This window comes from Cricetulus griseus, chromosome 2, assembly GCF_003668045.3.
Source record: "Cricetulus griseus strain 17A/GY chromosome 2, alternate assembly CriGri-PICRH-1.0, whole genome shotgun sequence".
Taxonomy (NCBI): Eukaryota; Metazoa; Chordata; class Mammalia; order Rodentia; family Cricetidae; genus Cricetulus; species Cricetulus griseus.
The window spans coordinates 195,279,940-195,297,464 of NC_048595.1; the positions used below are offsets into that span (position 1 = coordinate 195,279,940).

Sequence of the window (17,525 nt, forward strand, 5' to 3'; positions counted from 1 at the left end):
AGCCATGGAGTAGATGATTCTGCCTCTGTGCTGTGCCAGGCAGGTGATGGGTGTTGTTGCTATCACCAATGCTTTCTTTCTGTGATGGCCGTTCTCTGAACTGGGACTTCCTAACTCCTTGTGGATCTAAAATGAATACAGACTTTTGAAAATAATAGGAAGAGGGGCTGGAAAGTGACTGAGTCATACAGTGTTTGATGTGCAAACATGAGGACCTGACTCCAGCGCCTACACAAAAGGCTGGTCACAATGCCACATGCTTGTAATCCCAACACTGGGGATCCTGGGAGTTTATTGGACAGCCAGTGAGCCAGGGTCCAAACAGGCAAGCGCTAGGTTCTGTGAAGAGACCCTGTCTCAATATATAAGGTGGAGAATGATAATGACACCTGACACTGACCTCTGTCCTCCACACACTGAACAAACCCGTGCAACACACACACAAGTTTGAAGTTGAGCCAAGTTTACCAGCAAGTAGGGAAGGAGACAACACAGGTACTTGGATGGCCCTGAAGGTTGAATCTCAAGTTTGAGAAACAGGAGAGCCAAGTCAGGTGGGAAAAGGACAAGGAGCAAGTGAGATCATGTGCACAATGCTACATAAACATCCATAACACCTTTATAGCCTGTCCATCATGGGTCACAGGCTATAGCCAGTGTGGCTCACAGGTGACATATTTGATCACACTCTTGATTTTTTTTAAACTTAGTCACTAACATTAAAAACAGTCAGAATTTCCCCCAGAAAAGTGTAGACATCTCAGATGATACGCACTGACTATGTGGGAGCCACACTCCTCCTGCCTGCAGCAATCAACTAAGCCGAGCAGAAATTGCCACTTATGTGGGGTGTAGACAATCAAATCAAGCAGCCCCATTGTCTCGGCTGCTTGTGTATATTCACCTTCTTCACTCTGCCTGGCCCTGAAGCAGATGATGAGTAGACCAGACAGGCCTTGGTGGAGTGCTAGAACCCAGGAAAATCTAACTATCTCTTAAAACTTTAACTACCCCTTTTCTATTAACTTATGTGCTTCCATGTGTCTTGTTGCTTTTACCTCTCCTCCTGCTTGTCCTGATTCCTCTCTGTATCCTCTGGCCTTGACTCAGCTCCTCTTCTTTTCTCTTTGCCCAGAAGTCCTGCCTACTACTGGCCATTCAGCTCCTTATTATTAAACCAATCAGAAGGTGCCTTGGCAAAGACACAATGCACAAAAGATTACTCCACAACACACTTATTCTCCACTGGGATGTGTATCATGTGACTGCAGTGTTCACTGAGGAACAGTTATTTGTGGAATCAATGAAGGGTATATAAAAAGCATATCACAAGGATTAAGCCACTGGGCTTTATTGCTTTCCAATGCTAAATACAATCTCAATTCCCAATCTCTAGCCCATGTCTAGAAATCAAAACACTAAGCATATTAAGCAGAGTAGCCACTCACTAAAATTTAAACTATTTCTCTCATGGTTCTCATCTGGGAAAAGGCTGATGTTAGCAAACCTAGGGAGTTCTTACCCTCTATGGGAAAACTGTGGACCAGTTCTCTCATTGAGCAAAATTATCGAGCATGTCTTCTAGGTAGTAAAAATTGCTGGCTGCTTCTCAATCGGTGAGCCTCTTCTCTCCCGGGGGCAAAACTGTTGCCTGCAAATCTCCAAAGCAAAGTTGCCATCTGCCTTACTCCATATGGAAAATGCTGGTTGTGTCCTCACTATGGGGAAATTGTCAACCTTGTCTCCTAACGGAAGAGCCTGCCAGCTGTGCTTCTCCATAGAAGAGACATCAGCAGAAGTGAGCAATGTAAAACCCATGCATGAGTGTGAGTCTACTTTTTCCTTATCACAAGCAAACCTTCACATCCCTCTCATCTGTCAAGATCATCAAAGCCAAGGTGATGGTGGCATTGAAATGAGACATTTAAACCAAAGGGGTAGATGTGAAATGATAGTCTAGAGATGACCTATTCCAGAGATGATGCTGAATTGACTCTGTGGGTTGTACTTTTATAATTATATGAATGCCTATATGTAACAATGATAAAGAAAAAGAGAGGAAAAATTGTAGTTTGGAAGCAGACCACGTTCAGATTTTGGCTCTGTTCCTTTCAGCCATGAGGACACCTGTATTGACTGATTAATTCATGGGAAAGAGGCTAAAAGACTCACAAATGTTGGATGAATTCATACCGTGCAGTACATGGAAGCTCAAGAGGTAGTTTTTAAGAGTGAGCTAATTCATACCAACCTGAACTCCAATTCAGTGTCCCATGATAGGAGTGGGAAGGGGAGGAGAGTCTGAGCCATACATTAAGTACATCTAGGACTTGAACACTGTGTGTGGGTCAGCCTAAGTATGGGGACAGAGCAAGTAAAAAAGTACACAGTGGACAGTGGACAGTAGGCAGGAGTGGGGTCCTGGGCACCTTGCTCAATCTTGCTGGTCTGTTCCCTGTTCCATAATGAAAATAGTGGTAGTTGCCAGATCATACATTTGAGCATTAGATGGGATAATAGATACATAGGCACAAAGGTACATAGATACATACATAGGAACATAGATCTTGAGTAAAAAATGGTACTTTGTGTTATATTGACATCTATAAAACACATACACGTGCCCTGATGGTGAGTCTGCCATATCCCCATTGAGCAGGTCTAGGCTACCATGATTCCCACCACGACCATTTCCTTATAGTTATCAAAGCTTGTCTTATCTCCCATGTTTCCTTCTTTTCTCCTTCATGTCTTTTTCCTGAAATCTGTCTGGAAGCCCTGAAATTCAGCAGATTTCTAATGCCAAGCAAGGGAATTATCACATTATCTCTAGGGCAGTATCACAGCAAGCAGAGTGTGAGACAGGTCCCATGTCAATCCCTTTAAAGCACAGTAATCCACTAGTTTTGGGGGTTTTGTTTTGTTTTTCTGTTCCCACAGAGCAAACGCTGTTGTCAACTTCTTTATATTCTACAGACACCCGCCCTACATAGAACTCTAAATTCACTGTTAGCTCTCTGGCTGACCCAAACTTTAGGGTCTGTTCAGAAGCCTTTGCTGTATTCATCATGTCTTGCTTTTGTTTTGCTTTTGTTCTACAGTTTTTGAAGAGCCGGAAGATCCAAGCAACAGATCGTTTTTCTCCGAAATTATCTCTTCAATTTCGGATGTGAAGTTCAGCCACAGTGGGAGGTATATCATGACCAGAGACTATCTGACCGTGAAAGTCTGGGATCTCAACATGGAAAATCGCCCAATCGAGACTTACCAGGTACAGAACACCCCCTTTGTGGGCTTCTACATCAGCCTCTGCCTGCCTGCAAATGTTTATAGTGCAGAGAGATAGAAGGCTGTTCATAGTGATGTGTTACATAAACTACTACAGGCTGCAAGTGCCATGAGATTTAAGATAAGGATGCATTTGGACTAGTAACATTTATAGCCTGAAAATGTTAAGTGAGATGGGTACCATACCTAGAGTGAGTAAGACAGGCATGGCCTTGCTCTCATGAAGCTCTCTAGTGAAGAAACTGGCTGATTAACAAGAGGACTCATTGCATTTGTGCAAGGGACGGAGCTGAGACCCAAGGCATGGAAACCTTGTAGGGTAAGAAAGACAAAGATGAAGCTGTCATGAGCTAGTTAGCAAAGGCATACACTTAGAAAACTACCATGGCCAAAGACCTGGAGTAACGAGAACTGTGGTTGAGAAAGTTTTCCTTGATTATGGAACAGGCAGGCAGAAAGTTGAGCCTGAAGACAAAAGTGGGGTCTGATCTTACAAATTCTGGTACTGAGAGCTTCTTTGTTTGTCTCTTGCTATAAAAGGGTTTTCTGAAAGGAAATGGCATTGAAAACAATGGGTTTCACCTTATAGTATGACAAGGAGGCTGCAGAAAAGGAGATGGTGCTGATGTGGACTGAATGATGTCAGGATGATGCAAGGACAGGGAGGATGGAGAGGCAGTGACATCTGCTTGCTGATAGAATGGGTGAAAAGTCACGGACTCTGTATAAGAAGTTCTTGCATTTAGCACTGGGTAGAAGTTGGCAGAAACACTGATGGCTGGATCAAAGGCAAAGGCATTGCTTCAGGGTGTTTTTATTAAAAGAGCTTAAACAGACTTGGTGGTAGAAAGGATTTGAAAAAGCCAGGCAAGGGACAAGGAGAAGATGAATCAAGGGACAGAAATAGCTGCTCTTATTTTTATATATCTTTAATTAGATAAAAAAAGAAATGAGGAAAGGAAAGGGGAATCCAGGCAGACAGATTTGATTTATATTGTTTTACTTGAGATACAATTCATCTATCATAGGATTCACTCATTTCAGAATATATAACTCCCTGGGTTTTAGTATATTCACAGAGTTGTAGAGCCATCACCAAGTCCAGATTTGTCACTATGATTTTGAAACCTCATTCTAGTTGCACAGGGGAGGAAACACTGTAGCAGAGATAAGTGAATAGACAGAAAGAATGAATTTTAAATTTTTTACAATGTATCTTGGGGTTTCTATTACTGTGATGAAACACCATGTCCAAAAAGCAAGTTGGAGAGCAAGGGGTTTGGCTTATACTTCTATATTGCTGTTCATTATTGAAGAAAGTCAGGGCAGGAACTCAGACCAGGCAGGATCCTGGAGGCAGGAGCTGATGCTGAGGCCATGGAGGGGTGCTGCCTACTGGCTTGCTCCCTGTTGCTTGCTGAGCCTGCTTTCTTATAGAACCCGGGACCACCAGCCCAGGGACAGCCTCACCCACAATGCTCTGAGTCCTCCACCAATGATCACTAATTGAGAAAATGCCATACTGCTGGATCTCATGGAGGCATTTCCTCAATTGAGGCTCCTTCCTCTCTGATGACTCTAGCTTGTGTCAAGTTGACACAAAAACTGCCAGTATACAATCTTTGGCAATAGCAGCTCAAATGAGAGTATCAGCAACAGAGGTCCCCAGATTCATGATGTAGTTTCCAAGGTAAAATCGTTAGAATCTGATGTCTGTTGTAAGAAGGGAAATGCTGGGAGATACCCGTCTTTAACCATTAGAGAGGTGAAGTTGCCTTTTGATTTAGATTAAGAGATTGACAGTTTTGTTTTGAACATGTTAAGCTAATGAGACACAAACAGATGAGAGGCAAATAGTCCAATGCAAGTACATAGCAGATCTTCAAAGCACTTGGGTCAGTAGCCTTGAAGAATCAAGATACTCTAAACTAAAAATAAAGGAAGTAGTAATAAAAGTAGACTTGCACATTAGATACTGTTGTAGAATTGTGACAGTAGGGGCAGGGATGAAAATCATTGAATATGATGGACCCAGTAGTTAATAAAAGGGTATTTGAGTCACCAAAAATTATGGCAGAAGGAATGGAAGAAAGAGGGAGGTACTCTAGTTGCTTCAAGGAATGACTCAGTGCTTTTGATGATGTGAGGCCAGTGGATAGCAAGAAGTTGAGTTTGAATGTGTGACATCAAAGGAACTGAGAATAAGACAGGAACAGTCATCATGAGCAACAGGACACCCCATTTTAGCACATGGACTTAAGAGCAAAACTCCACATCATCCCCTGAAGTTCTGAATGGAGTAACAGGGTCTTCAGAGACAAGAGCAGGAAGGAAAGGGTAGCACATAGAACACCTTCCTGGACCAAAGACACTAGGATGTAAGAGGGAACGCTCTAGGTAGGCTGGACTACTCCATGTTCAAAGCTGTGTAGGTGTTGTCTTCAGCAATAGGGCCTTGCCATCAATTGGTGGATACCAACCTATAGCCTTGGCAATTGCCTGGGTTGTTTATGGGACTCCTTTGGCCAACAACCCAATTAGATGTGACCTATCCCTGGTATCGAAAGCTTCATTTGGTGATAAGGGATGTCCAGTTGGGGCTCTGTCTCCATTATTTGATGATTTCATTTAGATCACTTTCATATATGTATATATTTTAGGAAGCTTCTTCTGTATTAGGTTCCCATACTACCATTCAAATGGCCCTTAATTTTAGCTCTCTTACCTCATATTCCCTCCCTTATTTCTGTCTTCCCTTCCCTACTTGGTCCTTCCATTCCAGTCACACCATGCAACCACCCATAACTATCTCTTCTATTTCCCTTTCCTAGGAATATCTATCTGTACACCCTAGTCCCTTACTCTATTCCTAACCTCTGGTTCTACAGACTGTAGCTTGCTTATCACTGACTTAACTGCTAATATCCACGAATACATACTATATTTGTTTTTCTGAGCCTGGGTTACCTTAATCAGGAATTTTTTTTCTAGTTCCATCCATTTACCAACAAATTTCATGATTTCACTGTTTTAACTACTGAGTAATACTCCATTGTGTAAATGTCCCATATTTTCTTCATTCATTATTCTGTTGAGAGATACGTAGGTTGTTTCCAGTGTCTGGCTATTATGAATAGAGCAGCAACGAACATGGTTGAGAAGGTGGTAGGATGAAGCATCCTTTGAGTATATGCCTAAGAGTAGTATAGCTGGATCTTGGTCAATTCTGATCTTCCTGAAGAACCTCAACACTGATTTCCACAGTGGTTGTACAAGTTCTCAGTCCCACCAGCAATGGAGGAGTGTCCCCTTACCGCACTTGCTCAACAGCACAAGTTGTCATTTGTTTAACTGATCTTAGCCATTCTGACAGATGTAAATGGAATCTCAAAGTGGTTTAGATTTGCATATCCCTGATGACTAAAGATGTTGAACATATCTTTGTTTCTCATACATTTGCATTTCCTCTTTTGAGAAAGATCTGTACCCCATTTTTTAATTAGGCTCTCTCTTAATATCAAGTTTAAGATCTATATATTTTTGGATATTAGCTCTCAGTCACAAGTGTAGTTAGGAAAAATATTTTCCCATTTTGTAGGCTGCTGCTTTGTCCTAATGCTGGTGTCCTTTGCCATGAAGAAGCTTCCTGTTCCATGATGCCCCACCTATTAATTCTTACATCCTCTACTAGCAATGTTCTGCTCAGAAAGTCTTTTCCTGTACTAATGAGTTCAAGGCTATTTTCCACTTCCTCTTCTATCAGGTTCAGTGAATCTGGTTTTATGTTGAGGTCTTTGATCCATTTTGAAGTTGAGTTTTATGCACAGTGATCTTTGATCCATTTTGGTGTTGAGTTTTTTGCACAGTGATAAATATGAATCTATTTGGATTCTTCTACATAAGTCTAGTGTGATCAGCTCAATTGTTTGAAGATGCTGTCTTTTTCCAGTGTGTATTTCAGGTTTCTTTATATAGAAAAAAAAACAAAAATCAGGTAACCATGGGTGTATAGATTTATGTCTGGGTCTTCAATTCAATTCCATTGATGAACATGACTGATTTTGTGCCAAATAATGCTGTTTTTATTACTATAGCTCTGTAGTACATCTTGAAGTTGGGGATGGTGACATCTTCAGCAGTTCTTTTATGATTCACAGTTGTTTTAGTTATCCTGGATTTTTTGTGTTTCCATATGAAGCTGGGAATTGTCCTTTCAAGATCTGTAAAGAATTGTGTTGGAAATTTGATGGTGATTGCATTGGGGCTATATACTCCTTTTAGTAGGATGACCATTTTTACTATGGTAATCCTACCAAGCCGTGAGCATGGGAGATGGTTCCACCTTCTGCTATCTTCAATTCCTTTTTTCAGTGTCTTGAGTCTTTGATTTGCTTGGTTAGAGTTACCCCAAAATATTCTATATTTTTGAGGTTATTGTGAAAGTTGTTGTTTCTTTTTCAATCCACTTTGCTGTGAAGGCTACTGATTTTGTGAGTTAAGTTTGTATCCTACTACTTTGCTGAAAGAATTAATCCACAATAGGAGTTCCATGGTGGAAATTTTAGGGCCACTTATGTATACTATCATATCATCTGCAAATAAAGATACTTTGACTTCTCTTCCCATTTATAATCCCTTGATTGCGTTCAGTAGCAGTATTGTTCTAGCTAAGACTTCAAGTGCTATATTGAGTAGGTATGGAGAGAGAGAACTACTTTGTTTTGTTCCTGATTCTGGTGGAAATTGTTATGTGTCTCTATTTGATTTGATGCTGACTATGCAAACTGCCTTTATTATGTTGAGAAATGTCCCTTGTATCCCTAATCTCTCCACAGCTTTTATCCTGAAGGGGTGTTGAGTTCTGCCAATGGCCTTTTCTACATCTAATGAGATGATCATGTGGCTTTTCCCTTTCAGTTTGTTTATAGGGTGGATTACATTTACTAATTTTCCTGTTAAGCCATCCCTGAATCTCTAGGATGAAGCCAGCTTGATCATAGTGGATGATCTTTTTGATGTGTTCTTGGATTTAGTTTGAAAATATTTGCATCTGTGTTCATAAGGGAAATTGGTTTGCAACTCTCTCTCTTTGTTTAGTCTTTATGTGGTTTGGGTATCAGGGTGACTGTGGCCTCATAAAATGAATTTGGGAATGCTGCGTATGTTTCTATTTTATAGAATAATTTGAGGAATTTGGCATTAATTCTTCTTTGAAAGTCTGTATAATTCTGCACTAAAACCATCTGGCCCTGGTTTGCTTCCATTTCACTAGAGGTTATAGGTCTGTTTAAATTGTTTGTCTGATCTTGATTTAATGTTGATAGGTAGCATGTATCAAGGAAAGTATCCATTTCTTTTAGATTTTTCAATTTGGTGGAGTACAGGTTTTTAAAGTATGTCCTTCTAATTCTCTAGATTTCCTCAGAGTGTGTTGTTATGTCTCCCTTTTCATTTCTAACTTTGTTAATTTGGATAGTTTCTCTATTCTTTAGTTGTTTGTTTCAATGTTATTGATATCTTCTCTGAGTTGATGATTTCTTACCATCTACTCCTTTGGGGTATGGGTTCTTTTTGTTCTAGGACTTTTGGGTGCTGTTAGTATGAGATTGCTCCATTTTTTTATTGTTGTTGTTTTGTTTGTTTTTCAGACAGGGTTTCTCTGTATAACAGCTCTGGCTGTCCTGGAACTAGCTCTTGTAGACCAGGATTAAAGGTGTGTGCCACCACTGCCCGAAGGCACCATCTTTTTATGTGGGTCCTTAGTGCCATGAACTTGCCTCTAAGAACTGCCTTCTTTGTGTCTCCTAAGTTTGGTGTGTCATGTTTTCCTTTTCATTCAATTCTTAAAAGTTTTCATTTCTTTTTTAATTCTGTCCTGACCCACTTTTCATTGAATGTAGAGCTGTTCCATTCCCTGAGCTTGTAAGCTTTCTGTTGTTTCAGTAGATGTTGATATCCAGCTTTATTTAATCCACAGTAGTTAGACAGGATGCAGGGTGCTATTCCAATTTTCTTTATCTGTTGAGACTTGCTTTGTGTGCGAGTATATGGTCAGTTTTAGAGAAAGTCTTATGAGGTGCTAGAAAGAAGGTACGTTCTTTTGTGTTTGGGTGAAATGTTCTGTAAACATCTGTTAGGTCCATTTGGTTTACAGTGTAAATTAACTCTGGCATGTCTCTATTTATTCTTTGTCTGGATGACCTGTATATTGGCAAGAGTGAGGTAGTGAAGTCACCCATTATCTATGTGTGAGGCCCACTTGTGATTTAAGCTGTAATAATGTTTCTTTTTGAAAATTGGTGCCATTTCTTACTGCATAGATATTAAGAATTGCAGTATCCTCTTTGATGATTTTTTTCTTTGATGAGTATGTAGTGTCCTTCCCTATCTTTCTGATTAGTTTTGGCTTGAAACATATTTTGTCAGATATTAAAGCAGCTAGACTAGCTTGCTTCTTAACTCCATTTGCTTTGAATACCATTTTCCTTCCTTTTACCCTGACATGTGTAACTCAAGATGATCCTTGATGTTGAGGTACATTCTGATAGGTCTGCCTTTGTATGTTACTTGGTCTTTTTCCCTTGCAGCTTTTAGTATTCTTTCTTTGTTCTATATGCTTAATGTTTTGATTATTACATGCCGAGGGGAATTTCTTCTCTGGTCCAGTTTATTTGGTGGTGGTCTGTATATTTCTTGTGCCTTGATAGGCATCACCTTCTTTAGTTTAGGAACATTTTCTTCTATGATTTTATTGAAAATATTTCCTGTGTCATTGACTGTGGTTTCTTCTTCCTTTATTCCTGTTGTTCATAGATTTGGTATTTTCATAGTGTCCCAGATTCCCTAGATGTTTCACGCCTGGAGTTTTCTAGCTTTTACATTTTCTTTGACTGAGGTATCCATTTCTTTTATCTTCAATGCCTGAGATTCTCTCTTCCATCACTTGTATTCTGTTGGAGAGGCTTGCCTCTGAAGTTCCTGTTTGAGTTCCTAAATTTTTCATTTCCAGATTTCTCTCAGTTTGGGTTTCATTTGATTCTGTTTCCACTTTCAAGTTTTGAAGCATTTTTATTCATTTCCTTCTACTGTTTGTGGTTTCGTAAATTTCTTTCTTTAAGGACCTCCATCTTATTTAGTTTTATCGTGTGCTTCAGCTATGTTTTATTTCTCAGGGACTACTGTTTTCCTGGAGACATTGCCCTGAGTGTTACTATATTTTTGCACTGCTATCTAGGCATCTAAGTTTCAGATGACTGTAATTCTAGTGCTGATATGTGGTCCTGTCTTTGTTGGGTGTTGTGTTCCTTTAATTCTGTTGCCTTCTCTGGTTCTTAGGAGAGTGTAGTGGCTGTGTTTTGCCTGATATGGATTACTTCTGAGATCCTGACAGGTGTAGCCACTGGGGGCTCCCAGTACAATGTATTTCTAGGTATTGGAAGCTGGCACTTAGGAATGGGAATGGGCTAGTAGGGGTTCGAGAGGGTCCATAGGAAGTAGAAGTGTCTCAACAGTATCTGCTTAACCCCTTGGGGTAAAGACAAGGAGTGAGGCCAAATCAAGGCAGGTGGTCCTCTACAGAGCTGGAGCTGAGACTGTGGAATGGATTAGAGGAGAGGAGAAAGGTGAAGATCTCCTGTTAGCCAACCTATGTTCCCAGGAAGGTGTAGCCTGTGGCTTCCCAGGGAATGCCTGCAGGAGTTATGGGCTGGGACAAAAGGGTGAGTTGAGGATGCTGTGGAAGAAGGTCTGCTTGATCTTCTAGAGATGGAGCTAAGAGGAAGGTAAGGTTGCTGCAGGTGGTTTGCTACGGAGCTGGGGATGAGACTGGGGCAGGGGTGGGGAGGTGTGAGTCTGCAGCCAGCCTACCTGCTTTTCTGCCTGATTAATTTTAATATGAAGGCATGATATCAGGATAGTAATACCTGCGTGGCTTGCTTCCATTTGTTTGGAATACTTTTTCCTATTCTTTCTCTTTAGACTTGTGCATATCTTTAAAATTGAAAATTGAGTTCCTTTGTGGTTTTGTTTTGTTTGAGACAGAGTTTCTCTGTGTAGCTTTGGAGCCTGTCCTGGAACTTGCTCTGTAGATCAGGCTGGCCTTGAACTCACAGAGATGTCTGCCTCAGTCTCCTGAGTGCTGGGATTAAAGGCTTGTGTCACCACCGCACAGCTCAAAAGTCGAGTTTCTTATAGACAGAAAGGTTGATTCTGTTTTCTAATTCATTTAGCCATACTGTGTCTTTTAATTGAAATATTAAGGCCATTAATATTTAAAGTTATTGCTGAAAGGTAAGTGTTGATTATAGTCACTTTGGGTTTGTTTGGGCTTGGTATATATGTGTGTGCGTGTGTTGTTTTGCTGTCTCTGTACTTAATCATACTTCATGTTTCAGTAATTACAGCTTTGTTTTCTTTCTAGAATCATTTATGCGTATTCTTCTCTTTGTTCCAGTGTTATTCATAAAGCTAGTTTAGTGGGCATGAACTCTTTTAGTCTATTTGCACCATGGGAAGTTTTCCCTTTTCTCTCAATTATAGCCGATAGTTTGCCTGGGTCCAATAGTCTAGGTTAGCATCCACAATCATTTTGAGTTTGGAGCACATGACTCTTCCGGCTTTCCAGGTTTCTATCAGCTATTGTTCTGATAGATTTTCTTTTATATGTGATTTGTGTTTTTTTTTCTCTTTCTACTTTCATTCTCTTTCTTTGTTTTATCTATGATATGTCATGGGGAGTTCCTCTTCTATTTGTTGTTCTATGTGTTTCCTGTATCTATAAGGTGTGTCTTTCCTCGTGGGAGATTTTCTCATATGAGCTTGAAGATCTGGTCTATGCCATCAACCTGAAATTCTTCTTCCACATCTGTGCCTATAGTTCAAAGATTTGGTGTCCCACAGTTGCTACATAGTCCTTTCCTGTATGGTTTTTAATTTTTCATGTTCTATGCTTGTGTGATCTAATTCCTCTACTAAATCCTTGAAACATGATATTTTTGTCTTCTACCTAAAAAGGCTTTCCACCAGGATTTTCAATTGGAGATACTGACTTTTTTTCAACTCTATCTTCATTTCAGCTTGAGTTTTCAGTATTTCTTTCAGGGATTTAGTTTTCAAATCCATGGCTTCATCTGTCTCTTTAGAAGGGCTTCAGCAGCCCCTCCTGCCCAGCCATCTTATACTCAGAAGAGAGATCAGAACCCTCTTTGACTCTGGTTTTCTGCTCCATCCCTCAGGGTTGCTCTATATCTGATCAGTGCTACCCAGACCCCATCTTGAGTTCAGCTACTGATCTTGCTCTTGGTCTTCTGTTCTTCCATTTCATTGGAACACAGCAGACCTAGTGGTCCTTTCTGTGATGTCCTTCTTCACCTTGGTCCCAATCTGCTTACTCACCATAGGTCTATCACACTCCTTCCCAGACTTGTACCTGTGGCCTTTTGTATATGCTCTTCTCTATGGCTGGAAAAAGCCTTTCTTCCAGATGCCATTCAGGCTCATTTGCTCCCTGCAGGCTTCTGAGGCCATGTTACCTTATCAACATGTAACCTGGAGTCCTCATTCTACAAAAAAAAAAAAAAAATAATAATAATAATAATAATAATGCTCACCCTTCTCCACACTTTCATATTCTTTGATTTTAGCAGTGTCTGAAACTTCTCATGTATCTATCCCACTCTATGGTCTCTCCCCCAGTGCTCTGCCTCAAGCCCAGAGCAGACTTGTGATGAACAGCTGTGTATCAAAGCCTAAGTGAATACTATGTCTCTAACACCTGGTGAGTTTTAATTCAATATCAAGAGCACATGTATTAGTGAAAAGAGAAAACCAACTCCACAGGGCCATCCTCTGCCCTCCACTTGTGCACAGACCTGCATGCATACACAATAACAATAAAACAAAGCACAATTCTACTACTTACTGACCCCTGCTTTATGCCACTATCTATAGAAGCAACCTTCTTCAATCCACACTGGCATAAGAGAAGCTCACTGACCCAGGCTTTCCTCAAAGACAGGCCCCTGAGCCTGCATTCAGCACAGCACCACCTGATGCCATGCTAGGGCACACAGAAGAGACTGAACAGCTCATGTCACCAAGTCAGTGTTCATAGACCTCCTCGCCTTGGATGATGATGACATGTTCTTGATGTTTCCTCTCAGGTTCATGACTACCTCCGCAGCAAGTTGTGCTCCCTCTACGAAAATGACTGCATTTTTGATAAATTTGAGTGTGTGTGGAATGGGTCAGACAGGTAAGAAACACTCGGGCTAAGAGCCTTTCCTTGGAGGAACCTCTGGACAATTTACTCTAAATGGAATGCCTCCAAATGGAGATCAATGCTGGGCCCCAGGACCTGGCCAGGATGTATTATGTGGGTCACTGACTGGAGACTGTTGTCAAGCTTGTAAGGAGAAGCAGCTGTGATGCCCCCAAGTTCATTTCCAGGCTGGCACTGGTGACAGTTTAATGTCAACAAGAAAATGCTGTCTCTGACATACAAGTCACCCAAAAGCTAGGGCAGAATGCCTACTCAAGACCACTGGTAATACACTAGGAAGTCCTCTCCTGCATAATTCTGATTATTGTCAAGGGGCTTTCTAGACCTATCCCCTTGAAGCTGCTAGAACAGACCTGACTGAAGGCCCTGGTACTTCATTAGCAGAATTCTAGCCAACCTCATTAATCACAATCCTTCAGAGTGATTTATTAGTGTTTTAAAGCTCTTGATTTCTACAATACTTCATATTACCTCCCAATAGTTCATTTTTAGTTTGACAAATACAGATGATGCTCTGACTCTCTGTAAACTAGATGCAGGCTGCTGGGGCTCAGTTAGCTTCTTGATGATGGAGGCACAGCGTTTAATAGCATGGGACTTTTTCCACAGCAGGCCATTCTGAGATTCCAGCTCTGAATGAGTGCCACGATCTCTGATCACCTTGCCCCTCTTCCCAAACCACCACTGAATCTTCTATTGTAGAATTCAGCTGAACCAGATGTAGTAAACATGTAACAAAGGACCCAGGTTACACTATCCAGTTTATACAGGATAAGAGAGCAAAGTAACTAAACCATATAAACCAGAGTCCCCAGGAAAGAAGCAAGTCTGTTACTTTACCACTTAGTCATTGTTAGTTGATTCTATTTACAAATCTGTTATTATTCCAGTTTGCCCTTCACTGACATAGATTCATAACCAATGACTGCTAGGTATCTATGCACAAGATACGTTTTATACACATCTTCTAATCTCAGCCACAGCCCAGTAACGTTATTTCCCTAATCTCCATTTCACAGTTGTGGAAGTTAAGAGTCAGCGTATTGCAGACTTGGTGAGGTGGCCCAACCTCAAACATTAGTGAGCAGTAATTATAAAAATCCTTGAGTACTGAGATCAATTCTTCTGTATCATAACTGGGAATGTTGTTCAGAGTTCAGATAAAGTTAAGCTATTTAAGGATAAAACATATTTCTTCTGATATGCTTAACAGTAAGTCAAATCTTGTTGCAGAAATGAACTCAGTGTCCCAGAAGCTTACAAAGCCAGGTGGCTAGACGTTTGCACCCTGTGGTCCTACACATGCATTCTGAGCTTGTCACTCACTGTCGGCAGGCACACCTTCATCTCCTCTGAAACTCCCTTGCATGAGCTACTGGAAACTTAACTGTGATTGTGAAGGTAGAGCCCTTGTGCCCCTATGACAGTTCACTGGAGCACCCAGACAGATAACCCTTTATCCATGGCATCCCTTGATTGGGCCAGTGAAACAAAATCCAACCTCTAATTAATCCACACAGTTGACAAAATTCCCAAAGTCAGCAGCAGCCTTCCCAGTTTTTTTTTTCCTTCACCAAACACAGTTGACACCAGGCATTCCTTGCCAAACATCATCTATGGCAGCCTCTTTGAGGTGCCACCATGAGATGGTGCACATAGGGTACAAGCAGTACCTCATATCTCCCCAATGCTTGCCGCCTATCTTAAATGCCAGCTGTACAGATTCAGTACCCTGTTGCTGGAAGGCCTTCAGCATTCACTGCTCTCCCACTCAATCATAGACATCCCCAAGGATGGATAGGTTACAAAAACAAGAAAGCATCTCCTACAATGCCTTCCACAAAGTTTAGACATATGATGTTCAAATCTATTTACTATCTCTCCGGGTAAGACCATAGCATCCATTTTGTGGACAAGTTTTCTGAAACACCAGATTATAGAGCTGGTTCCTAAAGGGAGAGAGGCCACCCTGTGGTGGTCACTGCCTCTGCACTTCACAGATCTGGCTGATGAGCTAAGTTAAATTCCCAGAGCTCAGACAGCTAAGAAATTCCAGTAAAACAATTGTATGTTGGACCTGGGAAATGGTTTGCTGATTCCATGTGTGTCTGCTTACACTTCCTCATTGTGGCCTCCTGTCTTAGTAAGGGCTTATGTTGCTGTGAAGAGACACCATGACCACAGCAACTCTTATAAAGAAAAGCATTCAATTGATGGGGCTGCTGATGGTTTCAGATGTTCTGTACATCATCATCATAGCAAAAAGCATGATGACTGGGAGTATGGAGTGTGCAGGCAAATACGGTACTGGAGAATTCTACATCTTGAAGCAAAGGCAACAGGAAGTGAACTGAGACACTGGACAGTATCTTGAGCATATATGAGACCTCAAAGCCCTCCTCCATAATGACACACTTTCTCCGACAAGACCACATCTCCTAATAGAGCCACTTCTTTTGAGGGTCATTTTCTTTCAAACCACCACACCTCCTTACACTAATGGAATATCAGTAACCCCAGGATAATAACAATTGGACCAGATTAGCGACTCAAAAACAAAAGGTATCTGTGGAGTAAAAACAAGTAATACTGATGGTTATCTCAACCCTTTGTAGTAAGCCCAGCCAAAGAGCTTGGTACTTTTAGTAACTCGAAAAGAAGTCAATGCTCTCAGCTTAAACCTCTGGTTCTGTGGGCTGGTGGTGATAATCACGTGTTCCTGAAAGATGCTATGGGGATGTCTTACCACCCTTCTCCGTAATTCTCAGTTTCCCCTCTCCTTTGCAGTGTCATCATGACGGGCTCCTACAACAACTTCTTCAGGATGTTCGACCGAAACACCAAGCGTGATGTGACCCTTGAGGCCTCGAGGGAAAACAGCAAACCCCGGGCTATCCTCAAACCCCGAAAAGTGTGCGTCGGGGGCAAGCGAAGAAAAGATGAGATCAGTGTCGACAGTCTGGACTTTAGCAAAAAGATCTTACATACAGCTTGGCATCCTTCAGAAAATATTATAGCAGTGGCGGCTACAAATAACTTATATATATTCCAGGACAAGGTTAACTAGGAGGACAAGCTATTACTTAGTCTCACATACTGAATACTAGTCAAATGAGTTTTTAAATGTTTCTTTGGGTCTTCATTTGATGCATTGAGTTTCATTTCCCTATGCATAAAACAATTGGAATAGAATTTAAAAAGGAGTTCAATGTTCCTAGCTCCCCAATTCTAAGAAACTTTTGTCAAACTCAGTAGGCTCAGGCCACTTCTGTTTAGAATCAGGAGCTGCCAACTGGCACTAATTCTTCCATAGTCAACTTGAATTTCTGATGCGTTTATTCATTGCCCAATTTTCTCTGGTGGGTTCCGTGTTTTGTTTCTAGGTGTCTGCTGCGATAAAATGAGATTGTCTGTAGTATTTAAGGAGAAAAGACATAAGGTTTTTTTTTAATTAAGCAATTCCATTTGTTTGAAAAAAATCAACAAAAAATAAACACTGTTTACTCTTAGAGAGTTTCTCTTTGTGAAAATTCAGCCTAGCCAGTATATCTCGTCTGCTTTCCCATCCATTTCCTTTTAAACAGTTCCATTGAAGGCAGAGACTTATTTCATGAGGCTGAGAAAGAGGTGCCGAATGGGAAGGGAGGGGACATCATGACACTGTTCTTTCTTTTGGTAAGTGCCATAGAAACAGCCTGGGAATGTAATGGCCAAAGCACCACAAACACATTAGGGAACCTTAAAGAGAATCCTTTCTCCATGCGGCTTCCCAGAGTTTGCTTGGCAAGGCCAGCTGGGACCAGATCTCTTCCACTGCTTGTTACTCTTGCTTTTATTTTTGTTTCCTTTTAAATGGCTCCATCTAATCCCCGCCTACGTGGTCCTTGGCTCTTTCCCTTCAACCTCTGCCAGAGGATTTGCCCATTGACTTATAAAGGCTGTGTCCCAGTTGCTTAGT

The 17,525-nt window shown here is 41.1% G+C and overlaps 1 protein-coding gene across 2 annotated transcripts in view; it reads left to right on the forward strand.

The window, feature by feature from the left end:
* Ppp2r2b (protein phosphatase 2 regulatory subunit Bbeta) overlaps positions 1-16,634 on the forward strand; it is a 403,524-nt gene extending 386,890 nt beyond the window's left edge. For both annotated transcript variants that reach the window (XM_027397983.2, XM_035440155.1), the window contains 3 exons: positions 3,102-3,271; positions 13,449-13,540; positions 16,355-16,634. In XM_027397983.2, the coding sequence (XP_027253784.1) occupies positions 3,102-3,271; positions 13,449-13,540; positions 16,355-16,634 (542 nt within the window). The remainder of the gene's footprint in view (positions 1-3,101; positions 3,272-13,448; positions 13,541-16,354) is intronic.
* Positions 16,635-17,525: the final 891 nt, after the last annotated feature.